Source organism: Lissotriton helveticus, chromosome 2_1 (assembly GCF_964261635.1).
Source record: "Lissotriton helveticus chromosome 2_1, aLisHel1.1, whole genome shotgun sequence".
In the NCBI taxonomy this organism is placed as follows: domain Eukaryota; kingdom Metazoa; phylum Chordata; class Amphibia; order Caudata; family Salamandridae; genus Lissotriton; species Lissotriton helveticus.
Window position 1 is genome coordinate 1,656,901,815 of NC_136059.1, and position 16,706 is coordinate 1,656,918,520.

The window sequence follows — 16,706 nt, forward strand, 5'->3', positions numbered from 1 at the left end:
TGCGTTGTTTCATAGTCTAGATTTGTGAAGTGAAGACTTCTAATTGTGCTAGGTCCTAACCTTCTTTGCTGGTTTCCATTTTCAGACCTGGGAAGACCCGCATCACACGGATAAAGAAACTGGCTGCTGTGGGGATAATGACCCCATTGATGTATGTGAAATCGGCTCAAAGGTTCGTTTTAGTGCTGCCTCTTATTTCTAGATTAACTGCGAGCGTCTGATGGGGCTCTAGCAACACGCCCTGTGAGCGATGGCTCGTTGGGGCTTCTTTCTGAAAAGGGTTGCAGATTAAAACATTTTATGTTTCTGTTTTTTATTAGCACTAAGCGTAACTGAAAAATATTTTTGGGGGTTAATGTGTTCAGTCTATCAGTCATTTGCAGTGCTGAGGAGAAACAATCATATTTAGTGAAGAAGCATTTGGATTTAAATAACTATGCATTGTTAATGAATTGTTTAATAGATGGAAACGTCCTTCTAACAGCCTGAAGGATACAAAACATATAGCCATCAGGATCATCCTTTATTCGAAGTGACGATTAAAAAGGGCTCATCTTTTGTTTTAAAAAAATGCTTGAATTTAGTAGGATGTACAACATACATAGGCTTGGAACTGGACTTTAAGTTTGAGAGAAAGAAAATTAAATACATGTATTATGGATCAAATATACAAAGTGTCTTTTGTGAACAGAGCTTACTCCAGTATTGGAGCTTTCATAGATTCACATGCCTGAATCATTCCCCGTCGTCGAGACGGGAGTCTCCGGTATATGAAAAAGCAATGCTTGGTGTATAGCAAACTGAAAAGAGGCCTACGCCCCTTTCCCTTTTGCAACCCATAACCTTCGTTATGTAAAATAGACCAAACTTGTCTCTAGACCAATCAGATCTCCTAAACCCTCTAGAACACTCCTGAGAGGACCTTTTTCCCCTCAGATTTTCTATTGCACATTGAGGTAGGGAGTCTCCTTTGAGCTCTGCTCAAACGCGATTTTTTTCAGCCTGTTTGAGGAGCTTTGTTCTTTTATCTTCAGTTGGATTTGGTATCTGTGTACTGTCTTCAGGTACATTCTTTTAAGAATGTCTGGGAAAGAGAAGAAAGGTCTATTTAGAACCTGTGCTACTTGTTCAAAGAAGAGGCTCTACACGGATGACCCACATGCAGACTGCATTTACTGTCTATACCCTGATCACCAGGCCAAGGGCTGCAAGGTATGTCGCACTTTCTCTAGTGAGACTCTGAGAGATCATGAGGGACGCCGTTTGAGATGGCTTCAGAAGCTAAAGGCCAGAAAGGAGGTTATCTATAGTGACGGCGATGAGGGATCCTCCTCTACATTTAGGAGACCTCAAAAGAGAAGAAAATCCCCTCATACTCATTCCTCAGAGGAACATCCTGGGAAGGCCCTCAAAAAGACCACTCATGGGTCTTCTGGACACAGTCCTTCAAAATCTCCTCAACGTAAGGAAAAGGAGAGTAAAGGACACACTTCTGGTGAAAAATCATCAAAGAAATCTACTTCTGAGCCATCAAAGTCTCCTCCGGTCAAAGAGCCCTTCAGAAAGCCGTCTTCTATGCCTCCTGAGGAGAAATCTAAAAAACCTACATCGTCGACGGGATTGTCGACGACGAAACCATTGTCATCGACGACGCAGATAGAGGTGGAGAAAATTGCAAAGTCACCATCATTGCCTATTGCGGTGTCGACGGCGTCCGCGTCGACGGTGGCGTCAACGCCGGTAACATCGAAGACATAGACGACAGCAGCGATGACGACGACCATGTTGACGACGGGTCGTCAACAAGAACATCGACGATGGGCTTTATGTTGTCGACGACAGAGAGCGCTCTACGCCTGGTGTCGACGGCAGCATCGGCGACAGTAGTGTCGACGGCGATCTCGACAACAGGCTCGTAGACAAGAGAAATTCCAGAAAAACTGCTGATTGTCCATAAGTAGGGGATTACGCCAGCGGTTACCTCCTCTGGTTCCATCACACCTACTGGAGGATTCGGATTCTGAAGAGGAGGAGGATGACGGACCCTTTGGTTATGCCAGTTGTCCATCACAACTACATGTAAAATGCCACGAGGATGATTACAAAGAGGGATATGGAGAGTACCAGAACCCCTCGCAGCAACACTATCGACAAGGGTACCAAGAGGAAGTGGTTGCTATGCCATCCTCCATGATAATGGATCTGCAGTTTATGCTGGCAGACTATAAAAAAAGAGATTTCCTCCAACAGTAGCCTCTCAGGAAATTCCCATTTCACACCCACGATCCATCCCTGCTACTCCAGTCAGAAGCAGAGAGTCACCACAGGAAATTACACCTCCAACTCCTCAAGTTCAGCACCACCACGATCCGGCTATCACGGACGATGATGACCAGGAAGAAGGAGAAATAACGGATCCCAACAAGGAATGAGATGACTACCTGATCCCATCTCTAGCAGCGCCCACACCCTTACCTGCTGATTCCCCACCGGTGGATATCTGTGGATTCCATAATTTAATGGAAAGAGCCGCGAAGAGATTCCAGCTTCCAATGGCTATGACACAGATGGAATGCTTCCTCTATGATTTTAAAGAGCCATACCATAAGTCGGTTTGATCTATACCAATTGTCAACCGTGTGTGGGAAGAAGGCTTGAAGGTGATGAAGACACCGGTGACTGTTACACTTGTGCTCGCTAGACTGGAAAAGAAATATAAGGCCTCTTCGAACGCATCAGCGTGTTTACTGGGTCATCCTAAGCCGGATTCGGTAATTTCCCAGGCGGCGCAACAAAAATTTAAGAATCCATCGGCGCCTATATCTGCAGCTCCTGACAGGGACGGAAGACGTTTAGACAATGCGGGAAAGAGGTTTTTCCTCCATGTCGGCTCCTCGTTCGAGCAGCGAATGCCCTTACCATTCTGGGCAGATATGACATACAGATGTGTTATGATATGGCTCCATACATGGACCTCATTCTGGAGGACAGCAGACAAGAAGCTAAAAAAGTTCTTCAGGAAGGAGAGAGGACTTCGGAAGAAGTCATCAACTGTGCGACGGACATCGCGACCACAGTCTTTCGTTCCCTGGGAGGTGCGGCAGTCCTGCGACGCCAAGGTTGGTTAAGAGCTACTGCCTTTAGACCGGAGGTCCAAAATAAGATTCTAGATCTCCCATTCGACTGAGAAGATTTGTTTGGAAGGCAAGTAGATGAGGCCCTTCAGGGTATCAAGAAGGATACAGATACAGCAAAGGCCCTTGGTACATTACAAAAGGTGCCCTTTCGAGGTGCCCGTGGAAGAGGCCAACCATCCTATAGAGGCGGTAACCAACAGGGAATATACCCTTCTTATTCAACATCATCATAGCAATACCGTCAACAGTATGGGTAGTGACAGTCAGGGAGCTATACTAAGTCCGCTCCTAGAGGACAAGGGGGTCGTCAAGGAAAAGGTAATAATAGAAGACCATGACTACCTCCGGTATCAAGCTTCATGTATTCCTTCCCCTCCACAAGTTCCCCTGGGTGGAAGAGTGACTTCCATCTACATCATTGGCAGACAATAACAACGGACAAATGGGTCCTCAACATCATACAATTAGGACATGCTCTAGAATTTCTTCAATTCCCCCCTTGCACTCCACCTACAGGTCGAGAGATCAAACATTTATCTCAAATGCGCTGGTAGATTCGGACAATGCCCCGAAAGGGAGCAATAGAACTGGTGCCAATCTCCCAGAAGGGGAAGAGATTTGATTCCCATTTCTTCCTGATCCGGAAGAATGCTCTGCAATGGCCTCAGATAGTAGACCTAAGATCTCTGAATACTTACCTCAAAAAACATTCATTCCGGTCAGTGACCCTCCAAGACATTCTATTGGTCTTAAACCCAGGGGATCATATGACCACCCTAGACTTGCAAGATGCATATTTTCATATCCCCATTCATCCTTCCCACAGAAAGTATCTTCGGTTTACAGTGGCCGGAGACCATTACCAGTTCAAAGTGCTGCCATTTGGCCTCAAGTCTGCCCCGAGAATTTTTACGAAATGTCTGGCGACAGTGGCAGCCTTTCTCAGAAAACAAAAACACCAAGTATTTCCATACCTGAACGATTGGTTGATAAAAGCACCATCGGAAACTTCAGCTCAGATCTCAACTATGGCATGCATACAGTTGTTTGCCGAACTGGGACTGACTTCGAATGTGGAAAAATAATCCCTTCAGCCTTCAAGAAAGAACACATTCCTAGTGGCAATTCTGAACACCTTAAAAAAACAAAGCATTTCCCTCCACAGAGAGGCAACTGGGACTTGTAACTCTAGCCAAAGAGTTCAAGAGAAGAAAGTGTCTTTCAGTACGCAAATACAAATCGCTCCTAGGGACGATGTCATCGTGCATACCTCTCATTTCTCTTTGCAGACTAAAAATGCGTCCATTGCAGGAAGAGCTGGATCTACAATGGCACCAGGCAAAGGGATCCTTTGAGGACAAAGTGAAAGTCACGCCAGCTATACTGGGTGTGAGTGTTTGATTGGTTCAGATGCTCCGTCCATCACCACCCCCTTTTGTACCGTTTTGTTCGCAATAAGTTTGCAGGGTATGCTCAGACGTGAGTCCCTTGCTCACTTTGCCACTGGATTCAAGCAAGCCTGGCTGAAGATGGCTGAAATGCCAGAAACAGGTTCTAGGAAGCTTGTTTCCGGTCCAGGGAAGGCATGGCTTGGCAGTTCGGGCTGGACTGTTCCCATGAGGCACAGGGTCAGACTGATTTGCATATGGCCATGTCTGAACTGGGGTGGCAGAGTGGGCTAAAGAACGGGGATGGATTAAACCCAGATATTTTGACTTGGTGCGAGTATTTGATTGGTTCAGATGCTCCGTCCATCACCACCCCCTTTTGTACCGCTTTGTTCGCCATAAGTTGGCAGGGTATGCTCAGACATGAGTCCCTTGCTCACTTTGCCACTTGATTCAAGCAAGCCTGGCTGAAGACGGCTGAAATGCCAGAAACCGGTTCTAGGAAGCTTGTTTCCGGTCCAGGGAAGGCATGGCTTGGCAGTTCGGGCTGGACTGTTCCCATGAGGCACAGGGACAGACTGATTTGCATATGGCAATGTCTGAACTGGGGTGGCAGAGTGGGCTAAATAACGGTGATGGATTAAACCCAGATCTTTTGACTGGGTGTGAGTGTTTGATTGGTTCAGATGCTCCGTCCATCACCACCCCTTTTTGTACCGCGTTCTTCGCAAGCTGGCATCACCAACGGGGGCCGTGGGGGAATGTGTTTTTGATGGCATGGTCAGGCGTCTTTGCCTATCACCTTTCCACCGATTCCCCTCACGCAGATAAAGAAGGAACCATGCAAGGTAATACTGATAGCCCCTTGGTGCAACACTGGTTCACGGAGTTGCTCCTACTGTCGGAGAATCATCCAATTCGTCTACAGCCGATAACCGCACAGGATTATTTAGGGCCTTTCCCCCTATAAGGCCTCCACCACCGTTCTGGCAGTTGAACATTGTTCTATCCCAGTAGATAAAAGAGCCCTTCGAACCAATTCATAGGGCGGATCTTAAATTCTTATCTTGGAAAGTGGTCCTTCTGCTAGCTCTCACTTCAGCCAGGAGAGTGTGGGAACTACAAGCTCATAGTTCAGGAACCTTTTCTACAGTTCAGAGAAGACAGGATTGTCCTCAGGACTTATCCAAAATTCATTCCAAAAGTACCAACAGATTTTCATCTAAATGAACCGTTGATCCTTAAACGGTTTTTCTCTCAACTGTCGACGGCTGCGGAGAATACTCTCCATTCTTTAGATGTTCAACTTTGTCTGAAGTTCTACTCACAAAGTACGAAGCCTTTCCGGAAATCTACCCAATTATTCGTGGCATTTAGTGCCCGCAGGAAGGGGTTCCCGTTGTCAAAACGGGAAATTGCCCGTTGGATTTCAAGTGCAATACAGTACTGTCATCAGGCCACTGGGAAGCCGTTAAATGCATGTGTTCGTGCACATTCCACAAGAGCAGTGTCCACCTCCACTGCGTACCTATCCAGGATATCTGCAGGGCTGCTACCTGGAAAAGTATGCATACTTTCACCAGACATTACAGCCTTAATGCCTTAATGCACCTGCAGAGAAGGATGTGGCCGTGGGACAAGCAGTACTGAGGAACCTTTTTCAGTAACGGTGAGCCTTCTCTACCATCCCTCCTTCCTTGGTTGGTGATATAAGCAAGCACATTTTATTGTCATATGCTGTATTATATATGATTTATGAACATTTATCTATATATATATTTATGTCTAGCTACTACTATTGTTAGATGACTTATGTTGCCTAGTTCATGGTCTTAGGTGACATAACAAAATGTGCTATGATTTACTGCTCGCTATTCTGATTCAGGCATGTGAATCTATGAAAGCTCCAATCCTGGAGTAAGAAAACAAGTTACTTACCTGTAACTGTAGTTCTCCAGTATTGGAAGCTTTCATAGATTCACATATGACCCACCCTCCTCCCCTGAGAGGCTCACCTTGGATTTGCCCGAAAGGTGTCTATGGCACAAGTGCGCGAAAATCTGAGGGGCAAAAGGTTCTCGCAGGAGTGTTCTAGGGGATGAGGCGATCTGATTGGTCTAGAGACGAGTTTGGTCTCTTTTACATAACGAAGTTTATGGGTTGCAAAAGGGAAAGGGACCTAGGCCTCTTTTCAGTTTGCTATACACTAAGCATTGCTTTGTTATATACCGGAGATTCCCGTCTCGAGGACGGGGAATGATTCAGGCATGTGAATCTATGAAAGCTTCCAATACTGGAGATTTACAGTACCTGAAAGAGACACGTTGGTGATAGATTTCTTACCTTAGAATATCCCCAGGCATCAGGCTGGATCCGGAAAGTTTTGCTTAGCAGTACCCCTGCACATCAGTAGGTGGTGTCCTGCGGCTCTGCGTCCTTCACTGGCGTCATCAGCGCCGAAACGACGTCACGGACCTTACTTAGGCGCCACCCATGCGCGCTGACTTCAGTTCTTTCTTTTTCTGCGTCGAAAGCGCAGATCCGGATTGAGCACGTACCTCAGTCATTTTTTGTCTACTCTTTTGAGACGTTTTGTCTCCTCCTCTTGTCTCCTGGTGCACGTAGGGATGCCTGGATTTAAGTCTTGTGGGTCGTGCAGTCATAACATGGCGGTGGCTGACCCCCATGATGTGTGCCTCTACTGCCTGGAGACCGATCATGACTCTCGAGACTGTCGAGCCATGGCCCGAAGGCCTTGCACGAGCCACGCCGGAAGTTGCTGGAGGTCCGGCATTCCTCTCACCGCCGCTCCGGGTCTAGGGGCCGTTCGCGAGACCGCTCGCGGGACCGGAGCCGTTGCTCCTTGGGCTCTGCGTCTTCGTCTTCAGATTCCGGTAAGCGACGCCATAAAAAGAATTCGAAGAAGCGTGTTCGCTCTCCGACATCCCCCCTTCTCTCCCCGGAGGCAGACGAGGGGGACAGGAGCTCCTCTGGAGCCGGGAAGTCCCGCGGCCTACCTGCTATACCCGGGTCCGTCGGCGACTCCCGAACATATGCAAGAGTTTCTTGCAGCCATGGACCGCCTTTTTAGGCCCTGGGCTCCTGCCGGCGAGCCTTCGGGCCCTGCGGTCCCGTGTTTAGATCCTGCGCCGCTGGCTCCAACCCCGGCGCCACAAGGTGCAGCGCCGCCGGCTCCGGCGCCGCCCATGACTCTGCCCCAGGCGCCGCACTGGGTGCTGTTTATCCCACCCCTGCCCCAGTTCCCGGACCATTTTGTTCCGGCCTGGGATCCGAATTGGGATCCGGCTCTGGCTCGGCACCGGCCAGCGCCATTTTTGGTGCCGTTCCCGACGCTGTTGGTCCCATCTCTGCCTCCGGCCCTGCCGCCGCGACCGGCTCCCTCTACGCCGGAGCAGACGAAGACTGGCAAGGGTCCGAGGACCCCCTTGTCCGGCAGTGTGGCTCTGAGCAAGATTGGGTGGACGAACTTGAAGATGCGGGCGAACTTGATATGTCTTCTGACCCTTAGTTTGCCTCTCCTCCACCTACTATGGAGGAGCGTGCTTCCTATACCGTGGTGCTGCGTCTGGCTGCGGAGGCTCTCAATCTCGACCTCCCTACGATGGCCCCTAAAACCAACCTCCTTACGGAGGTGCTCCAGATGGTGTCTGTGTCATCAGAGTCGCTGCTCCCTTTCAATGAGGCCAACACCGAAGTCCTCTTGGGCACTTGGTTGCGACCGGCCACGGGGGCGCCGGTGGATAAAAACGTCGCTAGGTGTCCTCGCCCAGCGCCTGGTGATCCAGCCTTCTTGACCACTCACCCCACGCCTGAGAGCCTGGTCATTCAGGCCTCGACTTCGCAGAGTGCCTTTCCCACGGCTCCGCCGGATAAGGACTCTAAAAGGCTAGAACAATTTGGCAAGAGGTTGTTCTCCTCGGCCAGCTTGGGGTTGCGTCGGTTAACACTGCCTGCTTATTGTGCCCTTACTCCAACGCAGTGCGGGATTCTGTGGCTCAGGTCTTGCCTCAGTGTTCTGAGGAGGTCTAGGTTGTCCTTTCCCAAGCGATTGCCGAGGGTAAGGATGCAGCGAAGTTTGCCATCAGGTGTGGCTTGGACACCGCTGGTTCGTTGGGCAGGGCAATTTCCCCAACTGTGGCGTTGCGGCGCCACGCCTGGTGGCGTTCCACTGGGTTCTCGCATGATGTCCAGAGCTTGCTCATGGACATGCCAGGTGATGGCTCCCGCTTCTTTGGCGATAAGGCCGACAATGCCCTGGAGAGCTTTAAAGACTCTCGGTCCACGGCCAAGTCTTTAAGTCTTTCCACAATGAACCCTGCCACGCCTGGGTTTCGTTCCTTTTGTGGCCAGGGCAGTGGCACCCAAGCACGCTCCTCCAACAAGCCTGTGCGGAACCAGCCTCAGCACGGCTGCGGCCGAGGATTCCGCAGGGGCAGGCCTGGTAACCAGCACGCGGGTCAGTCCACCTCCACCCCCACTGCTTCCGCCTCTAAGCCTTTCTAATCGGAGCTTCAGGGAGCACCCCACGTTGGTGGGTGACAGGGTCCGCCACCACCTCGCCCACTGGCGCGAAATTACATCGGACAAGTGGGTGCTGCAGATAATCTGCCAAGGTTACTCACTCCCCTTTCTGTCCTCCCCTCTGGCCATGCCACCTCTGTACTACCGCATTTCAGGGATCATTTGGCTCTTCTCCGTCAGGAAGTCACGGCCCTCCTGGCCAAGGGGGCCATCGACTGCGTTCCCGTCAGGAAGTAGGGAGTGGTTGTTATTCCCACTACTTTCTGGTCCCCAAGAAAGACAAGGGGGGCCCGCGCCCTATCTAGGACCTCCGGGACGTTAATTTCTTCCTCCGGAAGGACAAGTTCATGGTGCTGACTCTGGCTCAGGTCCTGGCTGCCCTGGACCCTGGAGACTGGATGGTAGCGTTGGACTTGCAGGACGCTTATTTTCACATCCCCGTCCTGCCGGCCCACCTGCGCTACCTGCGGTTCACGGTAAGCCAGGAGCATTTTCAGTTTGCTGTGCTCCCCTTCGGCCTTACCAATGCCCCTCAGGTGTTCATGAAGGTAATGGCGGTGGTCGCAGCTCATCTGCGCAAGTCAGGGGTGTCAGTCTTCCCCTACCTCGACGACTGGCTGTTGAAGGCGGGCTCGCCCCAGGCAGTAGTCACCCACCTCCAGTCTACAGCCGACCTCTTGCATGTGCTGGGGTTCTCCATCAATGTGTCGAAGTCGCACCTGAATCCCTCTCAGAAGCTCCCCTTCATCGGAGCGGTTCTGGATTCGACGCCGTTTCTGGTTTATCCTCCCGAGCAGCGGGTCCGGGATATTCAGGCTATGATTCTGCTCTTTCAGCCTCTATCCCGGGTTACAGTCAGGCTGACCCTCCTGCTTCTGGGCCTGATGGCCTCCTGCATCCTGCTTGTGACACATGCCAGATGGCACATGCGGGCTCCGCAGTGGGACATGAAGTTCCAGTGGGCACAGCATCAGGGCAACCTGTCCCATCACGTCCAGGTCTCGGAGGGCGCTGCACGACAGTTGCAGTGGTGGCACACGAATCGCGATTGGGTCAGTGGCAGATCCCTCTCCCTTTCCCATCCGGAGCACACAGTGGTGACGGATGCGTCCCTCCCGGGATGGGGAGGCCACGTGGGAGAGGCGGAGATCAGAGGCCTCTGGTCTCCGGCGGAGTCCCGGCTCCATATCAACCTTCTGGAGCTGCGGGCGATCCAGATTGCACTGAAGGCATTCCTTCCCTCTGTCCCGGGAAGTGTAGCGCCAGGTGTTCACGACAACACCACCGCCATGTGGTATTGCAACACAGGGTGGGGTGGGGTCCTGGACCCTATGTCAGGAGGCTCTGCGCCTCTGGACATGGCTAGAACATCAAGGCATTACCTTGGTGGTTCAACACCTGGCAGGTTCTCTGAACACCAGGGCGGACGAACTCAGCCACCAGTACATGGTGGATCACGAATGGCGTCTGAACTCGGACGTGGTGCAAGGTCTCTTTCTGCAGTAGGGAGAGCCTTGGTTAGATCTATTCGCCACCGAAAAGAACGCGCAATGTCATCAGTTCTGCGCGTTGGAATTTCCAAGGCCGCACTCGCTTGGAGACGCTTTTCGTCGCAAGTGGAGCTGTGGTCTATTGTACGCCTTTCCGCCTATACCACTTCTGCCCAGAGTGCTGAAAATAAGGGGCTATCGGGCCCAAGTGATTTTTGTGGCTCCGGACTGGGCTCGAAGAGTATGGGATCTCGAGCTACTCAGTATGAGCATCGATCTTCCGATCCGTTTGCCTCTTCAGGAGGATCTTCTGTCTCAGCAGCGGGGGATGGTCCTCCACCCGAACCTGTCCAGCCTCCACCTCCATGCTTGGAGATTGAGCGGCAACAGTTGACACCTTTCGATCTTCCTCCCGAAGTCTGTGATGTCATTCTGGTAGCCAGGCTTTCCTCCACCAAAACGGTATACACCTGCAGGTGGAATAGATTTGTGGCATGGTGCACAGCGAATGCTGTGGATCCCCTTTCTGCCCCTCTTTCTGAGGTTCCTCTGTTCCTTCTCTCTTTGGCCCAGCAGGGCTCTGCTCTGGGCACTATCAAAGGTTATCTTTCGGCCATCTACGTGTGGAAAAGTAAATTTTGCCATGTTCTGTGTCCCTACGTGTTCCCCATCTTATGCTATATGTGCATGATTAATATGCATATGTATTCCCCATGATCGATTAAAGACGCAATTACAGTTGTGTCCATCTCTAGTATGCCAGTTTCCAGTTCTCGTGAAAGCTACGAGTATTAGGCCTATGTAAAGCTACATTGCCACGTTTCTCAGTGTGCACGTTATTTCATTGAAAGTCCCCGTTTCTAGGCCTCAAAAGGGCCCGGACTCAGATTCAGCTCCTGTCTCCTGAACCCTCTCCAAGGAGCGATACAGCCCCCACCTGTATCCCTGACCCTTCACTTACTTCCTGCCTCACAGTGCCCGGCTCGGCCTGGCCCTGCCTCCCAGTCTGTCAAGAGTATGTTATGATTCTAGTTATCAGTCCAGCCCTCCTTCTCTGCATTCCTAAGCTACTGAATCGCATCAATAGTTTCAGTCATCGTCTAGCCTTTACGTCTCCATGTAAGAGAAATACTGTATTTATGGTCATTTAATATTTCTCAACACACACTACATGTAGAATAATGCATGCACCAGTCTTAGTGTCTGTTAGCCTTTGCCCTGATAACTTTTGGATTCTATCAACATGTTCTCTAAACATCAGATACTAGATAGTGTTTAGGTACATGTCGCTCTGACTCTCCAGACTTTCGTCTCTCCTTCTAGCTCAGAAGTCATAGCCCCCAGCTTCTCCCTAGTAACACGTCATTGCCAGCTTGCGCGCACCACTAGGTTAGAGGTCCCGGCTCCTTCGGTAGCCCCCTCCATGTTTCCGCCCCATTTGTGACATATTCCGTTACGTTTACATCACATGTCTATGTATACGCCCTGTTCACGCCTCTTGTTACACCTACTTTCTGCCTTATCTTTCGCGACTGCTACAGGCCCTGCCCACTGCTACGCCTATTGTATTGAACATCATGTATTTTGTTTAAGTATATATACTTGTGCACTGTTATTAAAAGTTGCCATTCCTTTGTCCCTGCCCCGTGCAGCGCTGCCATCCTATTCCCGTGCAGGTTGTCCTGTTCCTGTCCTTTATGCTGTATTAAACCTGCATACTCCTACTACCTCGAATCTTGACTCTTATTTATTGAGCTATCTGTTATTGTATATCTAGTCAAAAATAGAGGTATTATTTATTTATTTACCACATAATGGCGCCCGAATAGAGACTTGCCCTTTCCCCACGCGCCGGTGAAGCCACGCAAGCCCCCTGATCCTCTGCAGCCGTGACGGAACCATACCGGCCACGTGCAGATATTTCTGCTTCAAGTATCCCTCAGGCCCACGGAGGAGACGGAGGTTGCGGTCCAGCGTCCAGACGAGGCGGTGGAGGAACGCGGCGAGTCCCGACCAGAGCCCAAGCCGAGAGTCCAAGGTCCGAGGTATCCGGAGGCCCACCTGTAACTGAAGTCCGAAGTTCGTCCGTCCGTCGTCGTAGCAGTCCAGTCCAGTCCGAGGCCTTCCGTTCTTGCTGCCCGGTGAGTACCGTTGCTGGGGTAGTATCTAGACAGGGTCAATTGCATTGTCTCTGGTCCGTGGGTTTGGGTACACAGATCCAACACGAAGTGTCCACTTAGGTGGATGCGGGTCCTGACGTGTCTCTTTATGAGACCGGTAAGTTTCGTACTGTTTTAGCAGTGCATCTCGTTTCTGTTCTAGTCCGTTCTGTTCTCGAGAAATTCATGTATTCTGTTTCCAGTATTCCAGGTAGTATTTTGTCCGAACTGTTATTTTAAATGTCATTCATGTATTTCAATGTCGTGGTATGAAAGTGGTGTACCTTCAGTAATTATCGTGTTCATTGTGTATTGTAATTGTGTCTAGACTCCAGCCCAGTCATGCCATTGTTTTCAAAGTTACGTCAGTTAAGAACTAGAAAAGGTCTGTTAGAAGAAGCAGTTCCTGTCCCGCCTAGGGACAGTCCAGGTCATTTTATGTATCAAAAGCATGGCATAAGTGCCATATTATATCTAGATTTGTGGGTGGAGTACACCAAACAGTTAGAAGAAAAGTATAGATGGCCCGTATCGGGTACATGGGATGCCGAGTGCATCATGCGAGTAGAAGAAGCATTATGGAAAAAGAAAGCCAGACAGTCACAGAAAGATGCCATCGAGTTATGGCGCAAAGAATCTCATAAAAGAACCGAAAAAGAAATCAGAAAGTCAGAATTAAGTAGAGAATCCTTAGAAAGAGCCCAAGAAAGGGAATTAATCGAAATAGGTGAACGAGTTAAAACCGAACAGTCAGACAGACAGAGGAATGCCCTCATTAAGGGTATGTATCCTCTTCCTGCCGAGGGCTTGCCAAAAGCAACCCCGGAAGCATCCAGTAATTTTCCGCCACCCTTAGTTCCGACCAAGCTACGTCACAAACCGACCGCAGCTGATATTTTTCTCTCGTCCTATTTGGACGACACAGTCCCAGAATATGCAAATCCTGTTCCGCCAGCTCCTGTAAATAATGTAAATTCTGCTCCTCCAGTCACCGGGGCACCTGTTACAGCACCTGTTACGGTACCCCCGGTCCAGCCTACATTACAAGTACCCGCTACACTGGTCACTCTGCCAGCACGAAGAGTATCAGTCGACGATTCCAGTTTAGGGGTCGCGGGAGGAGGTCCTCCGGGAACCCCGCCGCCACACAAACGTGTAACGTCAGTCGAGTTACATGAACGTGCGTTACAGCGCACGCCCAAACATCAGTCTGTTGCAGATATCAGACGAGCTCTTACCGAATGCCGTTATGATCCGGTCCCAGGTGATGATAGTATGGTTATATATTCATTACGTGTAAGACGGGTGACCGAGTATTTGGACACCCTACCGAATATGAAAGAAGATCTAGACAGAATGTATCGTTTCATTCGTACAGGACAAGATCCAGAAAGTATTGGTGAAGTCATGTCTCACAGAAAATCTGAGATCCAGTTCATGCTGTTAAAGTTTCTGATCAATTGTTTAATTAGGGAACAAGATTCCCCGACTAAAGATCCGACCGAAATGAAAATTCTGACAAAGTGGAGTGATAATATAGCCGAGGGTAAGCACAAGACACTCAATAGTATAGAGAGTATGTACAAGAAAATACGTAAAGAAATAATAAGGTTACACGAACAACGCAAAGAAGCTCTAGGAAGCGAGAAAGAAAATGACTCTCCTACTGAAGAGGTAGACGACGAGAACACCGCCAGAATAGCGTATGTAGGTAAATCTAGATTTCCAGACCGACATTTACGCCTAGAACACAAGAAAACTGTTCCTCTTCCAGCACCAGAACAAGGTTCTCTAGAACAAGTATTTCAAGCTACCGATCACATTCTGAAATCACGAATCGGTTATAGTGAGTTAAGTACCATGCATGAACAAGAACTAGCCCGATCAGCAGTCCGATGGATTACTGATTCTACCACTTTTCCAGACGAAATAGTGGCACAAATGTTTCTGAAACTGCCCCCAGCCGAGCAGCGACTGGTGGGTATGTATATGATCCAACACCTCATTACTCTGTATGAGGGTCAACATTCTGATCCAGGTCCGTTACATGATGTCCTGAACGAGTTACTCCAGTATAGATGGAAAGGTTTAGGCACCGATTTAATTAGTGTCATTCTAGAACAGCGCCACAAATATAGAACGTTCCTAAATCCGCATTTCGTTCATGTCTCACCTCCAGAAAGTAAACCGTTTTATATAGATAGACAGCATCCGTTACGAGAAGTACACCCAGTTAGGACAGCGGGTGGTGAAATGCAACGAGTATTTGTTTACACCCCAGTTACCAAGATGGAACTCTTAGAGATGAAGAAATTAATTCCCTGTCACGACAAAGATCCAGCAGGGTTCCACCGAGAATTAAAAGACATGCTCCGTATGGGAGAATACACGTATCCAGATATAATTAAAATGTTAAAAGTCCTGTTGCCTGCGGGCATATACGAAAAACTCAAGGAAAAGGATTGGGAGGTGGGAGAGAAAAAGATCGATTGGACAGCTCTAGAAGCTGAAGATAAGATACGAGTACCAGGTACCGGTCTTGGAGACAAATGTAAAGAATTACCAGAATTATTAATACAAGTTTTGCCTAGATTATTAGCCACTAAAAAGGAAGACTGGGATGCAATCTCAGCCTGTAAACAGAAACAAGACGAAGATACTAGTGATTTTTATTCTAGATTTGAGAAATGTTTTATAATAAACAGTGGTTTGAAGACGAGTAGCGAGTCATACCCTCATCTTTTTGTTACTAAATTAGTCGAGAATTCAAGTCCACAAGTTAAAAATCGAGTTTTGAAAGTCGAAAGTACTTGGCAAGCTAGTACCCCGTCCCAGATGCTCCAAATGCTCCAGTATCACCAGAATAGAATCAGAGAAGAGCAAGAACACGAGAGAAGACGTATGAAAGACACGAAAATGAAAGTACTAGTTGCACAATCTGTTCCACAAGACAGTCAGAAGAGGGGTCCGAATCAAGCCAGTCATCCTGCAGTTCCCGTTAAAGGGACATGCAATTATTGTAAACAGCCAGGTCATTTCATAAACGAGTGTGCAGTTCTGAAACACAATATAGCCACTGGTAAAACTAAAGAAAGACCACGTCCGCCTAGACAAGAACAAGTTTCACAGACTTCTCAGTCACCACAGAATGCACAACAGACAGTTCCAGCACCGCAGCCTATAGCTGCAACACAGCATGTTACACAGCAGATGTACCAGTATGCACAATCCGAGTATCCAGAGTATCAAGCGTATTCATGAAACAGCCTAGAGAGGGAGGTAGGCTTGCCTCTCATCGAGATTCCTGTAGATCAAGAAGGTCCCTACGTACACAGTCAAGTATTAGGGAATGACAGAAAGTTTCTGATTGATACAGGGGCAAGTAGGACTACCATTAGTCACGACGAGGTTCCAGGGGCTCCGCTCTCAGGCTCTAGAAATGTTTCCCTTGGATTTTCAGGAAAGCCTATTGTAAACGAGATATCAAAGCCAGTTACTTTAGAAGTTGGTCCATTGTCCCGAACTACTGATCTATTACTTACGAAGTCATGTCCAGAAAATTTGTTAGGCATTAAGACACTGAAAGAATTAGGTGCAGTTATTTGCTGTTCCCCAGAGGGGATACGTTTGTTTTTACGTGACTTCAAGGGTCACTATGTATTACGAGATTTTGATCCGAGATTGTCAAATGTCCCGCAACATCTATGAGCGCAAGGTCCAACTGATGTTGGTTTTATGCGAATCACACCCCATCGTGTGACTCTCAAGCAAGGTGTAGTGTTACCACGAATCAGACAGTACAGATTGCCACCTGAGGCTGTAGCAGCCTTATCCAAAATTATTGACGAGCTTATGGCTCAAGGAGTAGTTGTAGAAACTGACTCCAATGTATGTAATTCTCCTATCATTCCAGTCATGAAACGTACTGATCCAAATGCACCCCCAGTATATCGATTAGTGATTGACCTTCGAGAACTCAATAAATGTATC

General features: G+C 48.8%; 1 protein-coding gene across 1 annotated transcript in view; it reads left to right on the plus strand.

The window, feature by feature from the left end:
* The window catches only part of PPA2 (inorganic pyrophosphatase 2), a 460,434-nt gene that overhangs the window by 193,150 nt on the left and 250,578 nt on the right, over positions 1–16,706 (plus strand). The window contains exon 6 of the mRNA XM_078676619.1: positions 86–172. Coding sequence (XP_078532745.1) covers positions 86–172 — 87 coding nt within the window. The remainder of the gene's footprint in view (positions 1–85; positions 173–16,706) is intronic.